The sequence below is a fragment of the Pristiophorus japonicus genome, chromosome 11 (genome assembly GCF_044704955.1).
Source record: "Pristiophorus japonicus isolate sPriJap1 chromosome 11, sPriJap1.hap1, whole genome shotgun sequence".
NCBI lineage: Eukaryota > Metazoa > Chordata > Chondrichthyes > Pristiophoridae > Pristiophorus > Pristiophorus japonicus.
The window spans coordinates 132,290,280-132,316,015 of NC_091987.1; the positions used below are offsets into that span (position 1 = coordinate 132,290,280).

The 25,736-nt window shown below is 45.6% G+C and overlaps 2 protein-coding genes across 2 annotated transcripts in view; one reads left to right on the forward strand and one right to left on the reverse strand.

Annotated features, from left to right (window-relative positions):
- The window catches only part of LOC139276301 (leucine-rich repeat-containing protein 63), a 357,062-nt gene that overhangs the window by 259,988 nt on the left and 71,338 nt on the right, over positions 1 to 25,736 (reverse strand). The gene's annotated exons all lie outside the window — the stretch shown is intronic.
- cpb2 (carboxypeptidase B2 (plasma)) overlaps positions 16,484 to 25,736 on the forward strand; it is a 74,740-nt gene continuing 65,487 nt past the window's right edge. The window contains exons 1-2 of the mRNA XM_070894093.1: positions 16,484 to 16,563; positions 16,929 to 17,004. Of these exons, the coding sequence (XP_070750194.1) occupies positions 16,484 to 16,563; positions 16,929 to 17,004 (156 nt within the window). The remainder of the gene's footprint in view (positions 16,564 to 16,928; positions 17,005 to 25,736) is intronic.

Sequence of the window (25,736 nt, forward strand, 5' to 3'; positions counted from 1 at the left end):
TTCTTCCAACACCACTGGATCTTTCTCACCTGTGCACTGCAACTCGCCCTACGCTTCCTCCTCAGATTAACTGCATCCTTTGGGCTGTGAGTAGCAGAGCTGGTGCTTGCCTACATTGCTGAGAGACATGGACGGTGCTATGAGGTGCTGCCTTGTTCCAGGCCACTGAGAATGCTCCAGGCCTACAACCAGAGAAAAGGAACTAATGTCAGCATGCTGGCTCCAAGACATACCTTTAATAGAAGATGCAATATACATACTGGAGCCTAGATAATCTATTGGACATTAGCTAGACTAGACTTGGAGTCATCATCATAGGCAGTCCCTCAGAATCGAGGAAGACTTGAGTCCTTAAGTGGCTGAACAGTCCAATACGAGAACCACAGTCCCTGTCACAGGTGGGACAGACAGTGATTGAAGGAAAGGGTGGGTGGGGAGTCTGGTTTGCCGCATGCTCTTTCCGCTGCCTGCGCTTGATTTCTGCATGCTCTCGGCGATGAGACTCGAGGTGCTCAGAGCCCTCCCGGATGCACTTCCTCCACTTAACGCGGTCTTTGGCCAGGGACTCCCAGGTGTCAGTGGGGATGTTGCACTTTATCAGGGAGGCTTTGAGGGTGTCCTTGTAGCGTTTCCACTGCCCACCTTTGGCTCGTTTGCCGTGAAGAAGTTCCGAGTAGAGCGCTTGCTTTGGGAGTCTCATGTCTGGCATGCGAACAATGTGGCCTGCCCAGTGGAGCTGATCCAGTGTGGTCAGTGTTTCAATGCTGGAGATGTTGGCCTGGTCGAGGATGCTAACGTTGGTGCGTTTGTCCTCCCAGGGGATTTGTAGGATCTTGCGAAGACATCGTTGGTGGCATTTCTCCAGCGACTTGAGGCGTCTACTGTACATGGTACTTGGAGTGGCATTTGAATGGATGCTGAAGGGTTCAGCAGCTCCCCCTAATGGTGAGGCTTCACGGTGCATCAACTCTGGTTGGTTCAATGTCCTCTTGTGGGGACTGTACAAGTATGAGACCTTGGGTAAATTATTTAATTTCCCTTGCTCCTGGTACAGAGCTTGAAAGTGCTCAAATTCCCGCTATTTGCTCATGATACAGAGCCTGGCAATGCCCAAATTCCCAATTTGTGCTCCCAGCCTTGCATGGGTTAGGAGTATTGAAGATAAAAATGTATCCTCATAATTATCAAGATCAATGTTGAATAAATGGTCAGGATACTGATTTCCTGCTAATTCACAAACACAGCATCCTGTCTGACCCTGAGCTGAGCTTCTGACCCTAGATCTTCTACATCACAAAGACAGCCATTTCCACCTCTAACATTAACCGTCTCTGCCGCTGCCTCAGCTCATCTGCTGCTGAAACCCTTATTGATGCCTTGGTCATCTCCAGATTCAATCACTCCAATGCTCTCCTGGCCAGTCTCACACCCTCCACCCTTTGTAAACCAGCTCATCTAAAGCTCTGCTGCCCTCATCCAATCTCACATCGTCATACTCGCTCATCATCCATGTGCTTAGAAACATAGAAACATAGAAAATAGGTGCAGGAGTAGGCCATTCGGCCCTTCGAGCCTGCACCCACCATTCAATGGTTCATGGCTGAACATGCAACTTCAGTTCCCCATTCCTGCTTTCTCGCCATACCCCTTGATCCCCCTAGTAGTAAGGGCTACATCTAACTTCTTTTTGAATATATTTAGTGAATTGGCCTCAACAACTTTCTGTGGTAGAGAATTCCACAGGTTCACCACTCTCTGGGTGAAGAAGTTTCTCCTCATCTTGGTCCTAAATGGCTTACCCCTTATCCTTAGACTGTGACCCCTGGTTCTGGACTTTGGGAACATTCTTCCTGCATCTAACCTGTCTAAACCCATCAGAATTTTAAACGTTTCTATGAGATCCCCTCTCATTCTTCTGAACTCCAGTGAATACAAGCCCAGTTGATCGAGACTTTCTTGATATGTCAGTCCCGCCATCCCGGGAATCAGTCTGGTGAACCTTCGCTGCACTCCCTCAATAGCAAGAATGTCCTTCCTCAAGTTAGGAGACCAAAACTGTACACAATACTCCAGGTGTGGCCTCACCAAGGCCCTGTACAACTGTAGTAACACCTCCCTGCCCCTGTACTCAAATCCCCTCGCTATGAAGGCCAACATGCCATTTGCTTTCTTAACCGCCTGCTGTACCTGCATGCCAACCTTCAATGACTGATGTACCATGACACCCAGGTCTCGTTGCACCTCCCCTTTTCCTAATCTGTCACCATTCAGATAATAGTCTGTCTCTCTGTTTTTACCACCAAAGTGGATAACCTCACATTTATCCACATTATACTTCATCTGCCATGCATTTGCCCACTCACCACATTATACTTCATCTGCCATGCATTTGCCCACTCATGTGCTTGCTGACTTACACTGACTCTCGGTCTCAAAAGAGTCAAATTAAAAATTGTAATTCTGCTGTTTAAATCCCTCCATGGCCTTGGCCCTTCCTATCTTTGTAATCACCACAATCCCTCTTAAACTCTCTATTCCTCAGACTCTGACTTTGTGAGCATCCTTCCCTTCCATTGGTGGCTGTGCGTTCAGCCATCTAGGCCCCACAGTCAGGTCTTCGCTCTTTAAACTACTCCAGCTCTCCATCTCTCTGCTCCCTTATCTCCCTGTCCCCCTTTAAGACCCTCCTTAAAACTCAGCGCTTTGACATAGCTTTTGGTTGCCCCTGTTAATCTCTTCACCTTTGGCTCAGCATTTGTTTTTCCTTATGCCTCTGAAACATCTTGAGGCCTCAGCTGGAGTATTGTATCCCATTCTGGGCACCACATTTTAGGAAGGACGTCAAGACCTTGGAGATGGTGCAGAAGAGGTTTACTGGAATGGTACCAGGGATGAGGGACTTCAGTTATGTGGAGAGACTGGAGAAACTGGAGTTGAAGCAAAGAAGGTTAAGAGGAGATTTAATAGAGGTGTTCAAAATCATGAACAGTTTTGATGGAATAAATAAGGAGAAACTGTTTCTTGTGGCAGAAGGGTCAGTAACCAGAGGACACAGATTTAAGAAAGAATAGAATGGCAGAAGAACCAGAGGCAACACGAGGAAAGATTTTTAAAAATAAACACAGCAAGTTGTGATCAGAAATGCACGGCCTGAATGGGTGGAAGAAGCAAATTCAACAGTAACTTTCAAAAGGGAATTGGATTAATACTTGAAGGGAAAAAAATTACAGGGCTCTCGGGAAAGAGCAGGGGAATGGGATTAATTGGATCATCATAGAATCTTAGAGAATCATAGAAATTTATGGTACAGAAGAAAGCCATTTGGCCCATTGTGTCAGCGCCAGCCAAAAAAAGTGCTATCCAGCCTAACCCCACTTTTCAGTTCTTGATCTGTAGTCCTTTATGTTGCGGCACTTCAAATGCATATCCGTTGAGGGTTTCTGCCTCGACCACCCTTTGATGCAGTGACCTCTAGACCCCCACCACCCTCTGGGTGAGAAAATTTCTCCTCAACTCCCATCTAATCCTTCTACCAATTACTTTAAATCTATGCCCCTTAGTTATTGACCTCTCTGCTAAGGGAAATAGATACTTCTTATCTACTCTATCTAGGCCCTTCATAATTTTATACATCTCAATTAACACTCCCCTCAGCCTCCTCTGTCCCAAAGAAAACAACCCCAGCCTATCCAATCTTTCCTCATAGCTAAAATTCTCCAGTCTTGGCATCATCCTCATAAATCTCTCAACCCTCTCTACTGCAATCACATCTTCCCTGTAATGTGATGACCAGAACTGAACACAGTACTCTAGCTGTGGCCTATCCAGTGCTTTATACAGTTCTAGCATAGCCTCCTTGCTATAATATTCTATGCCTCTGGATTGCTCTACCAAAGAGCTGGCACAGGCATTATAGGCCAAATGGCCTCATACTATGTTGTATCATTCAATGATTCTATTTCTATGTTGAAGGCACTGTTTAAATGCAAGTTTGTTTGTTGTTAGATGTCTAACTCTGACTGATGCAGTTTTCCACCTTTTGTTGTCCTTATACCACGCCGTAAAATTAAGAAGCACCAGAGGAGGAAAAGCAGAGATACTGACTGACTGACAAATATATGCATTTACCACCAGATTACACTCTAAGGGGTTGAAATCAAGCTGTGTGATATTCATGAGTGCATTGAAGGCTTTTATTTAAAGTAGCCAGGGGAATTTCACACAAAATATATTCATTATAATATTGCCAGCATGATTTCAAGGAACAAGTTCCACAATTCAACAACATAATAGTGCCCAAAATGCCATTCAATAACAATCCTCGGTGAACATGTCTAGGTACTGCAAGCTAAAATGTAATTCTCTTTCAACTCATGGTTCATTTTGACCTTAGTTTCTGGCCCCTAGGTTGCTCTCCTTGGCACATTATTGTTTTTGTCAAATCTGTAGTTATCTGCAGGAAAATTGTCTGGGGGCTCTAACTGCATAATTTAATTTAAATCCCATCATGGTGTATCTCTAAACAATTAAAATGGCAGATGAGATAATTCTAGGGCCCAGGTTGCAGAAAGGATTTTTGACTAGATTGGGGGCGGGGAGGGAGGAGGAATTACTCCTACCATTTTCTGCCAGATCACCTTGACAACACATAAAAATCCCACAGGCAGATCAATCCTTCTACTAGCTGTAAAAGAAGACGTTCAGTCTGAATTCTCGGTACAAAGCAAACTGAATGGGCTGAACTGCCTGAAACAAAGGACTCGATCAATAGAACTAGTTTCTTTCCTTCTCTTGTGCAAGTGGCAAACACCATGGGCTAGACTTTCCACTAGGTGGCTAAGGCCGAAAAAAATGGACCTTGTTCCAGCGATGTGGGACGTCTCGGCCTTGCTGATCGCTGGGACAAGGCCCTTTGTTTTTGCGATTTTCCACTCGGGCTTACCCCAGCAGTGTCAAATGGGCGATGTGATTTTTTTAGCGATCTCACGATCACCCACCGAAAACAGAAGTCAAAAATAAAGCTTCCCTAGCAACGCTATTCTGCGCATGTGTGGGATTTTTTTTTAGGCTGACTTTCTTTGCCGCGTTTTGAGAGGTCAGGGGTCATCAGACATGCTCAGAAGGCACAGGGAGGGTAAGAGAGAGAGAGCAAGAGAGTGGAGATAGAGTTAGTGAAGGAAGGCAGGGAGGCAGAGGAGAATTGTTGGGCTTGTTGGAATTTGTTGTGATCAAAAAAAGTTATTTTTACTTTTAAAAATGTATATTATTATTATTTTTATTGTGAAAGTAGCCGGAAAGTAACAAAATTAATTTTAAACTTTATTATTAAAATTATATATCAAAATGGAGGGTGAAAGCAAAAGGAAAAGGGCAAACAGCGACGAGGCCAATGAGACACTTGTCAACATTGTCCATGGCAGGGGTCCACTTGACGTGTGGTGGGCATGGGAAACCTCCACCCCATGTCTACCGAAAAATCTGGCAGGAGATTGCCGATGTCGCCACATCTGCATCCCACGAGATGCGGACACCTGACCAGTGCCGGAAAAGGTGGAATAGCTTGTTGTCAGCAGCCAGAGTAAGTTGCATGTTATATTTAAAATGTTATATGTAATATTTTAATGATGCATGCAAACTTTAATTGGAAGCTTGAATTTTATTTCTTTATTGTATTAATTAATTAAATTATGAATTAATTTATGCATCCTAACAGTAAGTTGCATTTTATATTTATGAAATATTGTTCATAAGCAATGCAAATTTTTAATCGAACATTGCATCTCTGGCATTGAATTTAAGTCTGTCATTCTTAAATGTTTATTATCAAGTCCATTAGCTTATGCCATGCCATGTTCTCTTCTCATTTGCAGAAGAAGATATCTATCAACCATTCTGAGCAAAGGAGGACGGGTGGGGGCAGCTCTGCTCAGCTCCAGCCTCTATCAGAAATTGAGGAGCTTGCGGTCGCGCTGGTGGGACATGATAGCCGTTCAGTCACGACCCGTGGTCTGGCCGAACCCAGCCTTGAGTCTCGTGGGAACTGTGTAATGTTTCAAACATTATTAAAGACATTTTAAAAATCTATCTTAGTTATGCATGTAATGTCCTGTAATTATAATGCAATATGCAATATACTTGTGATGTACTCTTGATGTACGAATGATGTCATGGCAGCCCTGGTGACTCCTTGTGCATATGGGGTATTGAAAACTATTGATATGTAATGTTTCCTGTTAATGATCACCGTTAATGTTCTAATAAGTTGTTTAGAAATGTCATTCGTGTTTTTAAGGTCAACCTGAGAAGGTCATCTCACTTCAGCCATCCACTCCTGCTGCACCATCAGCAGTAACCATCTCGGAGGAGGAAGAAGATGAACAATTTAGTGTGAAGGAAAAGGAAGAGCAGGAGGAGGAGGAAGAATCGAACATTGTTGCAGGGGGTGGGGGGGGGGGGGGGAAGAACCTGCGGTCATCTCTATTGAGATGGATGAGGCACCGAGACGAAGACAGTGCAGGTGGCGATGCCAAGGCGTGACATTGTGCACACGCTGACCCCATGGAGTCAGGTCAGCGAGGTGAGCAATCGCCTACCTCGGATGGGCAGAAAGAGTGCTTGATATCCCTGTGCAGGGAGACGGTCGCGATCGGTTTCTCCGTGAACTGGAGCCAGTTCTCCACAACGGAAAGGCAAAGACCACCCAGCCCAACCAGTCTGCCTCACACAACTGCGACACCCCTTATACTGAAAACATCTACACTCCACCCCAACCGGAGCCATGTGATCTCCTGGGAGAGGCAAAAACCAGATAAAAACCCAGGCCAACTTAGGGAGAAAGAAATCTGGGAAAATTCCTCTCCGACCCATCCAGGAGATCACCCTGGCCGTATTCGATTCACTGCAGTACTTACCATTATATCTGCACTGTCCAACAAAAGGTCATCCGGTTTAATCCCAATTGCCAGGTCTAGGTCCATAACCCTGCAGGTTACTGCACTTTAAGTGCCCATCCAACCATCTCTTAAAAGTGGTGAGGGTTTCTGCATCTACCACTCTTCCAGGCAGCGAGTTCTCGATCTCCACAACCCTCTGCGTAAAGAAGCCCCCCTGCAAATCCTCTCTAAACCTTCCACCAACCACCTTAAAACTATGCCCCCTCGTAATAGACCCCTCCACCAATGAAAATAGACCCTTACTATCCACTATGTCCAGGCCCATCAATATTTTGTGCACCTCGATGAGGTCTCCTCTCAACCTCCTCTGTTCCAATGAGAACAAACCCAGCCTATAAATCTGTCCTTATAACTAAGATTCTCCATTCCAGGCAGCATCCTAGTAAATCTCCTCTGCATCCTCTCTAGTGCAATCACGTCCTTCCTATAATACGGCAACCAGAACTGCACGCAGTACTCCAGCTGTGGCCTAACCAAAGTATTATACAATTTAAGCATAACCTCCCTGCTCTTATAGTTGATGCCTCGGCCAATAAAGGCAAGCATTCCATATGCCTTCTTAACCACTTTATCCACTTGGCCTGCTACTTTCAGGGATCTGTGGACAAGCACTCCAAGGTCCCTTTGTTCATCTACACTATTAAGTAGCCTACCGCTTAATGTGTATACCCTTCCTTATTAGCCCTCCCAAAATGCATCTCCTCACATTTCTCTGAATTAAATTCCATTTGCCACTGCTCTGCCCACCTGACCAGTGGATTGATATCCTCCTGCAGCCCATGGCTTTCCTCTTCATTATCAACCATTATCTACTTCATTATCAAAGTAGCCGGACCTCTGTGTTCAAAAACATCTAGCAATTAACAGCTATAATATTATTGATTGCATGTATTCCCCCAATCATTCAGGCACAGCAATGACTTCTAGGGTGTTGTTGGGCCACAAACTGGAAGTTACTTGTCTCAGCGAGGAAGGGTTTACACTATTATAATGAATTTGCATGTTCATTTTTATTGGTCTGTGTAACATTTAATCGGAAATTTCATAAAATTGATGGCCACTGTGGTGTTGCTTAGGATGGATCAAAGCAAATAAAAATGTGTAGCTTTGAACTTTGTGATGTTTGGAGATGTAGGTTTCCAGAAATAAAATAGGAAAAAAGGATGAATTCACCGAATCTTTCCGTCTGTTGCAAACCTGCTTTAATCACCGGAAATGATTAAGTGTGTCATGTTTTGTGTACTTGCCCTGTGTCTTTGAGAAATCCCTTCGGTGGAGGCAGGGCTGAAAATTGAAGGCCCAGGTGGCAACCCTTTAATCAGATGTGCCAGATTTTTTTTATTTGTTCATGGGATGTGGGCATCACTGGCAAAGCCAGTATTTATTGTGTCATGTATGTACTTTTGGTATCACTAGCCACTAGATGGCATCACTATTGGAGGCCATTGGGCTGCACGCACTGGTGTGCAGCCCAAGGATAAAAGATCAGCCATTTTGTATGTTAACCACTTTGGGCCTTAATAAAGCAGAGCCAAGGTTATACATCTTGGAGTTAAACAGTACTCAGTCTAACAGTTATTGCATACACAACATTTGGCGCTGAGGCAACAAGAACCTTTGCATACAAAAATGAGCACAATTGGATTGTTGAAGCGATTTGTGGAAGGAGAAGATTGGGCAGACTTTGTGAGCCATTTGAGCCAGTTCTTCGTGGCCACCAAAGTGGCGGAGGTCGGCAACGCAGATTGGCGCCGAACGGTGTTCCTCAAAGTTTGCGGTCCAAAAATTTATGGTCTGATAAAGAATCTACTCCTGCCTGTGAATCCAACAGAGACGACGTATGAAGAATTGTGTGCACTGGTACAGGACCACCTTAAGACGAAGGCATCATCATCTCGAGATACAGATTTTACACGCACGTTCGCTCAGAGGGCCAGAATGCGGCAGAATTCGTTGCCGACCTGAGACGTCTGGGACCGTGTAAGTTCGGGGTTGTGTTGGCAGACATGCTGCAGGACTTCTTTGTAATCGGCATCAACCACGAGGTGATCCTGCATAAACTACTTGCGGTGGAGACGTTGGACCTGAACAGGGCCATCACGATCGCTCGGTCATGCATGACGACGGATAGAAGTCTAAAGCAGATATCAGTGAAAAATCGAAACTCGGCAAGTACTGTAAATATGATTGATTCGCCGTTCGGCAGAGTGGCACATGGCAGGGCCTACCCGACTGCGTACACGAAACCTGTGGCTGCCCAAAGTCCGCCAGCGGGAATGCATCCGATTTCTCCGTGTTGGCGTTGTGGGGGAAATCACCGGCACCAGCAATGCCAATTTAAGCAATATAGTTGTAAAGGCTCTCTGAGAGTGGGCCATCTCTAGTGCAAGTGTCCGCAGATGAGCAAGCGTGCTGTGACACACCACGTGGAGGATGATGGTCAGACTAGCGCGGATCCAGATACGCAATCCGAGATACCAGAGGAGGAAGTGTATGGATTGTACTTGTTCCTAACTAAGAGCAAACCAATAATGATCAACGTGAAATTTAATGGGGTGCCGGTATCGATGGAACTGGACAGGTGGCCGAGTCAATCAATAATGAGCCAGAGGGCATTCGACAAGCTGTGGGATACTCAGGCTGTGAGGCCCAGGTTGCATCCAGTCAATGCCAAGTTGCGCACGTGCACCAAAGAACTCATAACAGTGATTGGCAGTGCCACAATTAAAATGTCGTATGACGGTGCGGTTCACGAGTTACCGCTATGGATTGTCCCAGGCAATAGCCCAACGCTGTTCGGCAGGAACTGGCTTGAAAAAAATCAGATACGACTGAAATGCCATTCAAGGTGTTGTTGTCGGAGGAAGTACATGTGCCCAAGTACTGAGCAAGTTCCCCTCGCTGTTCGAACCAGGCATCGGCAACTTCACGGGAGCCAAGTTGCAGATCCACGTGGACACGGATGCAAGACCGTCCATCATAAAGCTCGGGCAGTTCCGTATACGATGAGGGAGAAGGTTGAAGTCGAACGGGACAGACTCCAGCATGAAGGGATCATATCACCGGTTGAATTTAATGAAGGGGCCAGTCCCATTGTTCCTGCGCTGAAAAGTGATGCCACAGTCAGAATCTGTGGAGACTACAAAGCTATGATCAACAGGGTTTCGAAACAGGATCAGTACCCGTTACTGAAGGCTGATGACTTGTTTGCAATGCTAGCCGGGGGGGAAGTCGTTCACCAAATTGGACTTGACGTGGGCCTACATGACACAGGAGTTGGTCGAGACGTCGAAGAGACTTAACATGCATAAAGGACTGTTTATTTATCACAGGTGCCCTTTTGGAGTTTGCTTGGCTGCAGCAATATTTCAGAGAAACATGGAGAGACTACTGAAGTCCGTTCCCAGAACCGTTGTGTTCCAAGATAACATCCTGATCACAAATCGTGAGTCCGAGGAACATCTGAACAATTTTGACAGATTTGTCAAAAACAATAATGTGCTAAGGAGAGCAACCTAGGGGCCAGATACTAAGGTCAAAATGAACAAAGTGGGACTCAGACTGAAATGCTCGAAGTGCGTCCTCATGGCACCAAAGGTCGAATTCCTGGGGAGGAAAATTGCTGCTGATGGCATCAGCCCACGGACGCGAAAACCAAGGCCATCAAGAATGCATCCAAGCTGCAGAATGTGATGGAGCTGCGTTCATTCCTGGGTCTACTCAACTACTTCGGCAATTTCCTACCTAAATTGAGCACCTTATTAGAACCAGTGCACATGCTGCAAAGAAAAGGTGACAACTGGGTGTGGGGTGCATCTCCAGACAGAGCTTTTGAGAAAGCCACTAATCTGCTGTGCTCTAACAAGCTGCTGGTACATTATGACCCATGTAAGTGTTTAGTATTGGCCTGTGATGCTTCATCATATGGAATTGGTTGCGTACTCCAACAAGCTAATGAGTCGGGTAAACTTCAACCAGTCACCTATGTTTCAAAAAGTTTGCCTAAAGCGGAAAGAGTCTATAGCATGGTAGAGAAAGAAGCACTAGCCTATGTGTATGGGGTTAAAAAGATGCATCAGTAGCTGTTTGGTCTTCGGTTTGAACTGGAGACAGATCACAAGCCACTTATTTCACGGTTCTCTGAAAACAAAGGTATCAGTACCAATGCTTCATCCCGCATCCAGAGGTGGGCGCTGACATTATCCGCTTATGATTATGTCATTCGTCATAGACTTGGCACCGAGAATTGTGCCGATGCTTTGAGCCATCTGCAGTTGCCCACACCGGAGGTGGAAACGTCACAACCGGCGGAACTATTGTTAGTTATGGATGCTTTTGAGAGTGAAGGAACCCCTGTCACGGCTCAACAAGTTAAGACCTGGACCAGCCAGGACACGATTTTATCAGTGGTGAAGAGTTGCATCCTCAAAGGTGATTGGTCTGCAATACCCAAGCAAATGTGCGAGGAGACCAAACCTTACGTTCGTTGCAAAGACGGACTGTCTATTCAGTCAGATTGTATACTGTGGGGCAATCGTGTTGTTATGCCCAAGAAAGGGAAAGAGAAATTTGTACGTTTTCTACATAGCACACATCCAGGCATTGTAATGATGAAAGCCATCGCTAGGTCTCATGTATGGTGGCCGGGAATTGACTCTGAGCTGGGATCATGTGTGCATCAGTGCAACACTTGCATGCAGCTCAGCAAAGAACCAGCGGAATCCGCTGAGTCTATGGTCGTGGTTGTCCAAACCATGGTCCAGAATCCACATAGACTTTGCAGGTCCCTTCCTGGGGAAGGTGTTTTTAGTTGTGGTGGATGCATATTTGAAGTGGATAGAATGTATAATCATGTCATCCAGCACATCCACAGCTACCACTGTGAATCTCAGTGTCATGTTCGCGACACATGGTCTGCCTGACATCGTTGTTAGCGACAACGGATCGTGCTTCACCAGTCAGGCATTTCAAGAGTTCATGAAACTCAATGGTATCAAACATGTAAGGTCAGCACTGTTCAAACTTGCATCCAATGGGCAAGCAGAACGTGCTGTCCAAATCATAAAGTAGAGTATGAAGCAAGTAACCCAAGGGTCACTGCAGACCCGCCTGTCACGCATACTGCTTAGTTACAGGATAAGACCACACATGCTTACCGGGGTCTCGCCTGCTGAACTAATGATGATGACCAAGCTAACTCTTGTACACCCTGACTTGAATAATCATGTTGAATATAGAAGACAAAGTCAGCAAGGGTATCACGATCGCGCAGCTGTGTCACGCAATATTTTTCTGTAAATAATCCTGTATATGTTCTGAATTATGGTCAGGGTCCCAAGTGGATCGCTGGTCCTGTCATGGCCAAGGAGGGCAACAGAGTATTTATTGTCAAGCTCAAAAATGGGCAAATATGCAGGAAACATATGGATCAGACAAAGCTGCGGCACACAAACGAACCGGAACAGTCGGAGGAAGAGACAATCGATGACCAACCAACCTACCCCCAGTCATTAGAGGACTCAGCGGTCATCAGTGATTCAAGACTTTCAATCACTGACATGTTCAATGAAAATGGACTTTCAATCCCTGCCATAGCCATTGCCACTCCCACCAGGTCATCCACCCAGCCACCAGTCACAACAGACTCTGAACACTCACCCAAGGCTGGAGTTGAACTGAGACGGTCAACCCAGGAGCATAAAACACCAGACCATCTCAACTTGTAAAAGACTGTGTTAATATCTGACTTGAGAGGGGTATTATCATATATGTACTTTTGGAATCACTAGCCACTAGATGGTGTCACTGTTGGAGGCCATTGGGCTGCACGCACTGGTGTGCAGCCCAAGTATAAAAGGCCAGCCATTGAGCCTTAATAAAGCAGAGCCAAGGGTAAACAGTACTCAGTCTAACAGTTATTGCATACGGAGGCTGCACTCCAGGACATAGTCGACGTATTTACTGAGGCGTACGAAAGCATGGGCCTTACGCTAAACATCCATAAGACAAAGGTCCTCCATCAGCCTGTCCTCACCGCACAGCACTGCCCCCCAGTCATCAAGATCCACGGCACGGCCCTGGACACCGTGGACCAGTTCCCATATCTCGGGAGACTCCTATCAACAAGAGCAGTTATCGATGACGAGATCCAACACCGCCTCCAGTGAGCCAGTGCAGCCTTCGGCCGCCTGAGGAAAAGAATATTTGAAGACCAGGCCCTCAAAATTGCCACCAAGCTCATGGTCTACAGGGCTGTAGTAATACCTGCCCTCCTGTATGGCTCAGAGACATGGACCATGTACAGTAGACACCTCAAGTTGCTGGAGAAATATCACCAACGATGTCTCCGCAAGATCCTACAAATCCCCTGGGAGGACAGGCGCACCAACATCAGCGTCCTCATTCAGGCCAACATCCCCAGCATTGAAGCACTGACCACATTCGATCAGCTCCGCTGGGCAGGTCACATAGTCCGTATGCCAGACACGAGACTCCCAAAACAAGTGCTCTACTCAGAGCTCCCTCATGGCAAATGAGCCAAAGGTGGCCAGCAGAAATGCTACAAGGACACCCTCAAAGCCTCCCTGATAAAGTGCGACATCCACACTGAATCTGGGAGTCCCTGGCCCAAGACCACCCTAAATGGAGGAAGTGCATCCGAGAGGGCGCCAAGTACCTCGAGTCTCAATGCCGAGAGCATTCAGAGATCAAGCGCAGACAGCGGAAAGAGCATGCGGCAAACCAGTCCCACCCACCCCTTCCCTCAACGACTATCTGTCCCACCTGTGACAGAGTCTGTGGCTCTCGTATTGGACTGTTCAGCCACCAAAGAACTCACTTCAGGAGTGGAAGCAAGTCTTCCTCGATTCCGAGGGATTGCCTATGATGATGATGATATTGCATACACAACATATTGCCCATCCCAAATTACCTTTCAGATGATGGTGGTGAGCTGCCTTCTTGAATCGTTGCCATCCTTGTGGTGAAGATACTCTCACAGTGCTGTTAGGTAGGCAGTTCCAGGATTTTGACCTAATGATGATGAAGGAACGGCGATATACTTCCAAGTCAGGATGGTGAGTAACTTGGAGAGAAACGTGGAGGTGGTGGTGTTCCCATGCGCCTGCTACCCTTGTCCTTCTAGATGGTAGAGGTCGCAGGTTTGGAAGCTGCTGCCAAAGATGCCTTGCGAGTTGCTGCAGTGCATCTTGTCGATGGTACACATTGCAGTCATGGTATGCCGGTGGTGGAGGAAGTGAATGTTTAAGGTGCTGGATGGGCTGCCAATCAAGCGGGTTGCTTTGTCCTGGATGGTATTGAACTTCTTGAGTGTTGTTGGAGAGTATTCTATCACATTCCTGACTTGTGCCTTCCAGGTGATGGAAAGGCTTTGGGTAGTCAGGAGGTGAGACACTCGCCGCAGAATACCCAGCCTCTGACCTGCTTTTGTTGCCACAGTATTTATGTGGCTGGTCCAGTTAAGTTTCTGGTCAATGGTGACCCCCAGAATGTTGATGCTGGAGGATTCGGCAATGGTAATGCCATTTAATGTCAAGGGGCAGTGGTTAGACTCTCACTTATTGGAGATAGTCATTTGCTGGCACTTGTGTGGCGCTAATGTTACTTGCCTCTTATCAGCCCAAGCCCGAATGTCATTCAGGTCTTGCTGCATGTGGGCATGGACTGCTTCATTATCTGAGGAGTTGCAAATGGCACTGAACACTGTGTAGTCATCAACGAACATCCCCACTTCTGACCTTATGATGAAGCAGCTGAAGATGGGCCTAGGACACTGCCCTGAGGAAATCCTGGGGCTAAGGTGATTAACCTCCAACCTCCACAAGCATCTTTCTTTATACTAGGTATGACTGCAGCCAGTGGAGAGTTTTTCCCTGATTCCTGACTTCAGTTTTACTAAGACTCCTGATGCCACACTTGGTCAAATGCTACCTTGATGTCAAGGGCAGTCACTCTCACCTAGAATTCAGCTCATTTGTCAATGTTTGGGCCAAGGCTGTAATGAAGTCTGGAGCCGAATGGTCCTGGCAGAACCCAAACTGGGCATTAGTAAGCAAGTTATTGGGGAGTACGTGCCGCTTGATAGCACTAACACCGACATCTTCCATCACTTTGCTGATGATTGAGAGTAGACTGATGGGGAGGTAACTGGCTGGATTGGATTTGTTCTGCTTTTTGTGGACAGGACATACCTGGGCAGTTTTCCACATTGTCGAATAGATGCCAGTGCTGTAGCTGTACTGGAACAGCTTGGCTAGAGGTGCAGCTAGTTCTGGTGCACTAGTCTTCAGCACGACAGCCGGGATTTTGTCAGAAAGGGCAAGGGAGTGGGACCAGCTGAGGTACTCTTGCAGAGAGCTGGCATGGGTGCGACAGGTCAAATGGCCTTCTTCTGTGCTGTAACCATTCTATGATTCATTGGACCCGTGTTGCCTGTATATTCACGGGACCCGTGTTGCCTGTATATCCATTGGACCCGTGTTGCCTATATATTCACGGGACCTGTGTTGCCTGTATATACACGGGACCAGTGTTGCCTGTATATTCATTGGACCCGTGTTGCCTGTATAGACACGGGACCCGTGTTGCCTGTTTATTCATTGGACCCGTGTTGCCTGTATATACACAGGACCCGTGTTGCCTATATATTCACGGGACCCATGTTGCCTGTCTATTCATTGGACCCGTGTTGCCTGTATATTCATTGGACCCGTATTGTCTGTATATTCATTGGACCTGTATTGCATCCTTGTTAAATGCTGCCTCCCTCTATTTTCCTCCATCCATAATAATGGCATAGGAAAGTGTACCCATAGGGATTGCCATACCTGCTCCTGAGAAGCCCTTACAGTGGTGGATGGAATAAATCTCAGCGGTCTCACATTATAACAGATGAAAGCCTGAGACTGTCCAGGTTTAAAATGGGAAAAAAGTACAAAAATTAAATGTCAGCTGCAATAATCACGACTCAAACTTTTAGCAGTCTTCACATTCCAAAACTCCTCCCTTCTGCCAGTCCTGGTCACAACTCTAAGTTTAATTTCACATTCTAACTTAAATCCTGGTGCATTGCAAAACCAGGATCTCACAGGACTGCAGCTCCGCTGACCCCCATTTAAATACCCTGTATACTAAATTGCACTGTATGGGGCCACAGCAGGCAGATTCTAGAAAGGGTCAAATCGCACGAGATAATTTGGAGGTGAGGCAGGGATGGGATTTTATTTTGGCCGAAAATTCTGAGCGCAAGTAGCAGAACACATACTGAATGACACCAGCATGTAAAGCAGGAGAAAACAGGGCTCAGTGTTATCACCCTGGTGCCCCATCTCCCCCAACCCCAACCCCCATCCATCTCCACCTGCTGCTGTCAACAACCTTGTTTGTAAACTGGATTCCAGTCTGTATAAACTTTAACTAGAATACAAATACTACGGGACCTGTGAATCAATAGTCCAGGTCAAGACGAAACACGTTTCTTTCTACATTGTGTATTTCCTGTGCCACTCAAGATGGCATTTTTTATTTTAGTGTGTTTGTTATGTATCTTTACTGAAGTAGTAGTTGTATCTTCACCAACAAGGACACTAAGGTAACGGTGGGAGGTTTACTCGAACTTCAAATCGTATCAGTGCCATTTGCCTGTTATTGTTTGCGAAGATGACATCCTATCAATCAAACTGGAATGGCAGTCACAAAGCTGGGTTTGATTCTTTCTCATTGCTCTTTCACGGGAGAAATTAAAACAGCTGGCATTAGTTTGCTTTGGATTTAACCAGGCTCCTGGTCTTTCAACCGACAGATATTGCTTCTATGGATCAAATAAATCTTTGTAGCATTTGATCAATATTCATCTTCGAATATGAAATGAATGTGTGAAATCATCCATTTATAAATGGTTTGTAAATTATCTTCAGAAGTCATCATTAATGCACCGTCATATTGTTTGCTTTTTAGAGACCAGGTTTTGTCTATTGAGCCTCAATCGGATGAAGAGATTCAATTTATCAAACAAATATCCAACCAATATAAGGTAAAGGTTAACTTTTTTTAGGCATTAGTCAATGTTTTCTTACAGCTCAGCAGGCTGCAAGGCTCCAGTATTGAGGCCTCACAGAATCATACAGCAAAGAAGGAGGGCATTCAGCCCATCGTGTCTGTGCCAGTTATTTGAAGAAATAGGAACAGGATTAGACCATTTGGCCCTTCAAGCGTGCTCCGTCATTCAACAAGATCATGGTTGATCTTCTACCTCAACTCCACCTTCCCGTACTAACCCTATAAACCTAATTCCCTTAGTTCCCAAAAATGTAGTGACCTGTCTTGAATATACTCAACGACTGAGCATCCACAGCTCTCTGGGGTAAAGAATTCCAAAGATTCACAACCCTTTGAGTGAAGACATTTCTCAATGGGCGACCCCTTATTCTGAGATGTAACCCCGTGTTCTGGATTCCCCAGCCAGTGGAAGCATTTTATCAGCACCACCCTGTCAAGCCCTTTAAGAATTTTATAAGTTTCAATGAGATCACCTCTCATTCTTCTAAACTCTAGGAAATATAGGCCCAGTCTACTCAATCTCTCCTCATAGGGCAATCCCCTCATCCCAAGAACCAGTCTAGTGAACCTTTGTTGCGCTTCTTCTAAGGCAAGTTTGTCTTTCCTTGGGTAAGGAGACCAGAACTGTACACAGTACTCCAGGTGTGGCCTCACCAATGCCCTGTATAATTGTAGTAAGACTTTACTCTTATACTCTAATCCCGTTGTAACAAAAGCTAACAGACCATTTGCTTTCTTAATTGCTTGCTGTACCTGCATGTTAGCTTTCTGTGATTCATGTACAAAGACACCCAGATCCCTCTTACTGCAAACAATTCCGTGTCTCTCACCATTCAAAAAATATTCTTTTTTGTTTTTCCTATCAAAGTGGATAACTTCGCACTTCCCCACATTGTATTCCATTTGTCATGTCCTTGCCCATTCAGTCAACCTATCTATATCTCTGCAGCCTCTTTGCATCCTCCTCACAGCTTACTTTCCCATCTAACTTTGTATAATCAGCAAATGTGGATGCGTTATACTCAGTCCCTTAATCTAAGTCATTAATATAGATTGTAAATAGTTGAGGCCCAAACACTGATCCTTGCGGTACCCCAGTTAGTCTGCCAACCCGAAAAAGTCCCGTTTATTCCTACTCTCTGTTTTCTGTCCATTAACCAATCCTCAATCCATGCTAATTTAGTACCCCCAATCCCATAAGTCCTAATTTTGTGTAATAACCTCTTGTGTGGCACCTTATCGTATGCTTTTTGAAAATCCAAATACACTACATTCCCTGGTTCCCCCTTATCCATCCTCCTAGTTACATCTTCAAAAACAGATCTGTCAAACACTATTTCCCTCATAAAACCATGTTGACTCTGCCGAATCATATTATGATTTTCTAAGTGGCCTGTTACCACATTTCTAATAATATATTCTAGCATTTTGCCTACTACTGATTTCAGGCTAACTGGCCCATAGTTCCCCATTTTTTCTTTTCTTCCTTTCTTAAATAGCGTCGTTATGTTTGCTACCTTCCAATCCTTGGAGACTGTTCTAGAATCTAGGGAATTCTGGCAGATTAATACCAGTGCATCCACTATCTCTGCAGATACCTCTTTTAAAACCTGAGGATGCAGGTCACCCGGTCCAGGGGATTTGTCACCACTTAGTACTGGAGAAATTAATGGGACTATGGGCTGGAATTTCTAAAGGCTTACCGCCCAGTTTCTGGGCAATTTTAGCCATTGTGGGCGCTAATCAGATAAGCCTGAAAAGTCCCTTCCTGAGTTACGCCGGTAGTTTCGAGGTACCGCTGGGGAGTGGGCCGCCGGCGTGCACCGTCCTCAGATCACCCTGGTGCGATATTTGGGTCAGCAGTAACCTATAGGTGAGTATGAAACAAAATGCCCACGAGGATCAGCGGAGCTGAGCAGTAGGTGAGTATCTCTGCAAGAAAAACGTTAGTAATTGGTTTTTTACTAATTATTTTAAAAATCTGTTGTGGTTATTTAGTTTAAAAGGGTTTTGAGGATTTAAAAAAAAATTTTTAGGTGATGTTTTTTAAAAAATTATTTTTATTGTTTTTCTGCTGCGAGGCCCAACCCGCAGCCTGGGAGTAAATTTTAATAGATTTTTTAATTTATCGCTCATTTTGTTTAGGGACGGCCCAATCGACCCTAAATTGCACTTTTTCGCCCAGAACGGGGGTGCAACGGCTGATTTTTAAACATTTTTTGGGAGGAAGTTTTCGCCGACGATAATCTTCCCAATCTTAGCAGTCTTTTGGGCGGCAATCGGGCGCTGGCAGGCTGATAGGAAATTCTAGCCCTTTGTCTTTACTTATACTAATTTCGTTAAGTTCCTCATTCTCTCTAGACCCTTGGTTCCCCATTATTTCCAGGGTGTTTTTTGTGTCATCTACGATGGAGGCAGATACAAAGTATTTTTTTAATGTTTCTGCCATTTACTTATTGCCCATTATAATTTCTCCTGTCTCTGCCTCTGCCTCTAATGGGCCCACATTTTAATTTTACTAATCTCTTCCTATTTACATATCTATAGAAACATTTACAACCTGTTTTTATGTCTCTTGCTAATTTACTCTCATATACTTTTTTCTCTTTCCTTATCAATTTCTTGGTCCTCCTTTGCTGAATTCTAAAATCTTCCCAATCCTCAGGCTTACTACTCTTTTTAGCAACATTATAAGCCTCTTCGTTTGATCGAATACTATCTTTAACTTCTCTTGTTAGCTAACTTTTCTTGTGGGATTTTGTGCCTTAAAGGAATGTATATTTGTTGTAAATTATGTATTAATTCTTTAAATGCCAGCAATTACTTGTTTACCGTCATGAGACGTGAATTGGCTGGAATAGACTGGCGAATGATACTTAAAGGGTTGACGGTGGATAGGCAATGGCAAACATTTAAAGATCACATGGATGAACTTCAACAATTGCACATCCCTGTCTGGAGTAAAAATAAAACGGGGAAGGTGGCTCAACCGTGGCTAACAAGAGAAATTAAGGATAGTGTTAAACCCAAGGAAGAGGCATATAAACTGGCCAGAAAAAGCAGCAAACCCGAGGACTGGGAGAATTTTATAACTCAGCAGAGGAGGTCAAAGGATTTAATTAGGAGGGTGAAAATAGAGTATGAGAGGAAGCTTGCTGGGAACATAAAAACTGACTGCAAAAGCTTCTATAGATATGTGAAGAGAAAAAGATTAGTGAAGACAAACGTAGGTCCCTTGCAGTCAGATTCAGGTGAATTTATAATGGGGAACAAAGAAATGGTGGACCAGTTGAACAAATACTTTGGTTCTGTCTTCACGAAGGAAGACACAAATAACCTTCCGGAAATACTCGGGGACCGTGGGTCTAGTGAGAAGGAGGAACTGAAGGAAATCCTTATTAGGCGGGAAATTGTGTTAGGGAAATTGATGGGATTGAAGGCCGATAAATCCCCAGGGCCTGATAGCCTGCATCCCAGAGTACTTAAGGAAGTGGCCCGAGAAATAGTGGATGCATTGGTGATCATTTTCCAACAGTCTATCGACTCTGGATCAGTTCCTATGGACTGGAGGGTAGCACCACTTTTTAAGAAAGGAGGGAGAGAGAAAACGGGCAATTATAGACCGGTTAGCCTGACATCAGTAGTGGGGAAAATGTTGGAATCAATATTAAAGATGAAGTAGCAGCGCATTTGAAAAGCAGTGACAGGATCGGTCCAAGTCAGCATAGATTTATGAAAGGGAAATCATGTTTCACAAATCTAGAATTTTTTCAGGATGTAACTGGTAGAGTGGATAAGGGAGAACCTGTGGATGTGGTGTATTTGGACTTGCAAAAGACTTTTGACAAGGACCCACACAAGAGATTGGTGTGCAAAATTAAAGCACGTGATATTGGGGGTAATGTACTGACGTGGATAGAGAACTGGTTGGCAGACAGGAAGCAGAGAGTCGGGATAAACGGGTCCTTTTCAGAATGGCAGGCAATGACTAGTGGGGTGCCGCAGGGCTCAGTGCTGGGACCCCAGCTATTTACAATCTACATTAATGATTAGATGAAGGAATTGAGTGTAATATCTCCAAGTTAGCAGATGACACTAAGCTGGGTGGCGGTGTGAGCTGTGAGGAGGACGCTAAGAGGCTGCAGGGTGACTTGGACAGGTTAGGTGAGTGGGCAAACGCATTGCAGATGCAGTATAATGTGGATAAATGTGAGGTTATCCACTTTGGTGGCAAAAACACGAAGGCAGAATATTATCTGAATGGCGGCAGTTTATGAAAAGGGGAGGTGCAACGAGACCTGGGTGTCATGGTACATCAGTCATTGAAAGGTGGCATGCAGGTACAGCAGGCGGTGAAGAAGGCAAATGGTATGTTGGCCTTCATAGCTAGAGGATTTGAGTATAGGAGCAGGGAGGTCTTACTGCAGTTGTACAGGGCCTTAGTGAGGCCTCACCTGGAATATTGTGTTCAGTTTTGGTCTCCTAATCTGAGGAAGGACGTTCTTGCTATTGAGGGAGTGCAGCGAAGGTTCACCAGATGGATTCCCGGGATGGCAGGACTGACATATGAGGAGAGACTGGATCGACTAGGTCTGTATTCACTGGAGTTTAGAAGGGTGAGAGGGGATCTCATAGAAACATATAAAATTCTGAAGGGACTGGACAGGTTAGATGCAGGAAGAATGATCCCGATGTTGGGGAAGTCCAGAACCAGGGGACATAGTCTAAGGATAAGGGGTAAGCCATTTTAGGACTGAGATGAGGAGAAACTTCTTCACTCAGAGAGTTGTTAACCTGTGGAATTCCCTACCGCAGAGAATTGTTGATGCCAGTTCATAGGATATATTCAAGAGGGAGTTGGATATGGCCCTTACGGCTAAAGGGATCAAGGGGTATGGAGAGAAAGCAGGAAAGGGGTACTGAGGGAATGATCAGCCATGATCATATTGAATGGTGGTGCAAGCTCGAAGGGCCGAATGGCCTACTCCTGCACCTATTTTCTATGTTTCTGCTCTCATACCTTTTAATGTAGTTTCCCAATTTACCTTAGCCAACTCGCCCCTCATACCTACATAGTTTGCTTTGTTTAGACACAAGTAAATCACTTTCAAACTCAATATATAATTCTATCATATTATGGTCACTCTTTCCTAAAGCCCTCTTTACTACAAGGTGATTAATTAACTCTTTCTCATTGCACAGTACGAGATCTAAAATTACCTGTTCCCTAGCTGGTTCCTCAACATACTGATCTAGAAAACTATCTTGGATACATTCCATGAATTCATCCTCCACACTATTACTGCAAATTTTGTTTGCCCAGACTATATGTAGATTAATGTTCCCCATGATTATTGTATTATCCTTGTTACATGCACTTCTGATTTCTTGATTTATACTGTGCCCTACATTACAACTACTTATAGGGGACCTATAAACAATTCCCACCAATGTTTTCTGTCCCTTGCTGTTTCTTAGTGTTATCCATGGAGAAAGAGTCAGACTGTACACTGTGAGCTCAAAGTAAAGTGTGCCCTTAATCTTTTATTGCAGGTCTCCAGAGTGCCTCTCCAACCTGTGAGGCCTCCTTAAATATCTGTGCTCCCAAGGGATTATTGGATCCCTTGGGACTCCAGGAGATAAGCCCTCTGGTGGCTGTACAGAGCAAATACAAGTTTACATATCTAACAACAACACCCCCCCCCCCAAAGTCAATAGTGTAACTATTTACAATGTGAGTCGATCTGGGGCCCTTCTTGCCCTGGTTTATCGTCTTGCTGTGAAAGCTTGTATTGTTGAATCATTTGTTGGGCCCTCGCTGGGCTGCTGTGCAGCTGGCCTTGCTGGGCTGCCTGGTGTGTTGGGCTCTGCTGGGCTGCTGTGGATGAGGGGTTCTGCTTCATGGTCAACCGTGGTGCCGGTTGCCGCTGGTGTATATGTTGGGGGATCAAAAAAGGTAGGGGCCAAGGTGGGTTGCTCAGGATTGCCCGTGAATCTGTGTTTGATTTGGTCCAAGTGTTTCTGGTGAATGAGTCCATTTGAAAGTTTGACCCGAAACACCCTGCTCTCCTCTTTGGCCACGACAGTGCCGGGAAGCCACTTGGGACCTTGTCCATTATTCAATACAAATACAGGATTGTTGATTTCAATCTCGCGTGACACATTTGTGCTATCATGGTATGCATTTTGTTGAAGCCGACTGCTCTCTACCTGTTCATGTAGATCAGGGTGAACGAACGAGAATCTTGTCTTAAGTGCTCTTTTCATGAGCAGTTCAGCAGGTGGGATCCCAGTGAGTGAGTGGGGACTCATACGGTAGCTAAGCAAGACTCGGGATAGGCGAGCCTGCAGTGAGCCTTCAGTTACCCTCTTCAAGCCTTGCTTGATGGTTTGCACTGCTCTCTCTGCCTGACCACTGGTTTAAGCGGGGCAGATGTGACATGTTTGATCCCGTTACGGGTCATGAATTCTTTGAACTCAGCACTGCTAAAACATGGCTCGTTGCCGCTCACCAGGACATTGGGTAGGCCGTGAGTGGCAAACATGGCCCGCAGGCTTTCAGTAGTGGCAGCGGAAGTGCTAGCCGACATTATCTCACATTCAATCCACTTGGAGTACGCGTCTACATCCACAAGGAACATTTTACCCAAGAACGGGCCTGCATAGTTGACGTGTACCTGAGACTACAGTTTGGAGGGCCAAGACCATAAACTTAGCAGCGCCTCCCTGGGTACACTGCTAAACTGCGAGCATGTATTACATCTGTGAACGCAGGACTCTAAGTCTGCATCGATACCGGGCCACCACACGTGGGATCTGGCTATCGCTTTCATCATTACGATGCCTCGGTGGGTGCTATGGAGGTCATTAAAGAAGGCGTCATTGCTCTTCTTGTGGACCACTACTCGATTCCCCCACAGAAGGCAGTCTGCCTGTATAGTCATTTCATCATTGCGCCGCTGGAACGGCTTTATCTCTTCCTACATTTCCACTGGGACACTGGACCAGCTCCCGTGAAGCACACTGTTTTTGACTAGATAATAAGGTTCCTGGCTTTTCCAGGTTTTGATCTGCTGGGCAGTGACGGGTGATTGCTCACTCTCAAATGCTTCCGTAACCATGGCTAAATCTGCAGACTGTGCCATTTCCACCCCCGGGGTGGGCAATGGCAGCCTGCTGAGAGCATCGGCGCAGTTTTCTGTGCCTGGCCTGTGGCGGATGGCTTAGTTGTATGCGCCCATCTCTGCATGCAATGCATTGGTATTTATCCCTTTACTCTCGGAAAACAGGCCTATTAGTGGCTTATGGTCAGTTTCCAATTTGAATTTTAGCCCAAACAGGTATTGATGCATTTTCTTTACCCCATAGACTCACGCTAACGCTTCTTTCTCAATCATGCTGTAGGCTCTCTCAGCCTTAGACAGACTCCTGGATGCATAAGCAACCGGTTGCAGTTTCCCGAATTCATTAACTTGTTGCAATACACACTTGACGCCATATGATGATGCATCAAATGCTAGTACCAAACGCTTACATGGATCATACAACACAAGCAATTTGTTTGAGCATAACAATTTTCTCGCTTTTACAAAGGCATTTTCTTGGCTTTTGCCCCAAACCCATTCGTCCCCTTTTCGTAGTAAGACATGCAGTGGTTCTAACAGTGTGCTAAGACCCGGTAAGAAGTTACCAAAGTAGTTCAGGAGTCCCAGAAACAACCGCAGCTCCATCACATTCTGTGGCCTCTGTGGCCTCAGTGCGTTCTCGATTGCCTCCGTCTTCGCGTTGGTGGGCCTGATGCCGTCCGCCACAATCCTGCTTCCCAGGAACTCCAGTTCACGCGCCAGGAAAACGCACTGAGTGTTTTAACCTGAGTCCCAAGCGGTTGAGTCGACTAAGAACCTCCTCCAGATTCTGCAGATGCTCAACTGTGTTCCGACCTGTGACCAAGATGTCGTCCTGGAAGACTACGGTGTGTGGGACTGACTTCAGTAAGCTTTCCATGTTTCTCTGGAATATTGCCGTCACTGATCAGATTCCAAACGGGCATTTGATATAAACAAAAAGACCTTTGTGTGTGTTGATGCAGGTGAGGGCCTTCGATGATTCCGCCAGTTCCTGCGTCATGTAGGCTGAAGTCAGATCGAGCTTCGTGAACGTCTTCCCTCCCGCCAGCGTTACAAAGACGTCGTCGGCCTTTGGTAGTGTGTATTGGTCCTGCAGGGAGAAATGATTGATAGTTACTTTGTAATCGCCACAAATTCTGACGGTGCCGTCTCCCTTGAGGACTGGGACAATAGCACTGGCCCACTCGCTGAACTCAATCGGTGAAATGATGCCCTCTCTTTGCAGCCGGTCTAGCTCAATCTCTACCCTTTCTCTCATCATGTACGGTACTGCTCTCGCCTTGTGATGGATGGGTCGCGCCCCCGGAATTAAGTGGATCTGCACTTTTGCTCCTTGGAATTTCCCGATGCCTGGTTCGAACAGCGAAGGAAATTTGTTTAAGACCTGGGCACACGAAGTGTCGTCAGCGGGCAATAGCGCTCGGACATCGTCCCAGTTCCAGCGTATCTTTCCCAGCCAGCTCCTGCCGAGCAGTGTGGGACCCTCCCCTGGTACCACCTAGAGTGGTAGCTTGTGCACCGCTCCATCGTAGGAGACCTTTACAGTAGCACTGCCGATGACGGGAATCAGTTCTTTTGT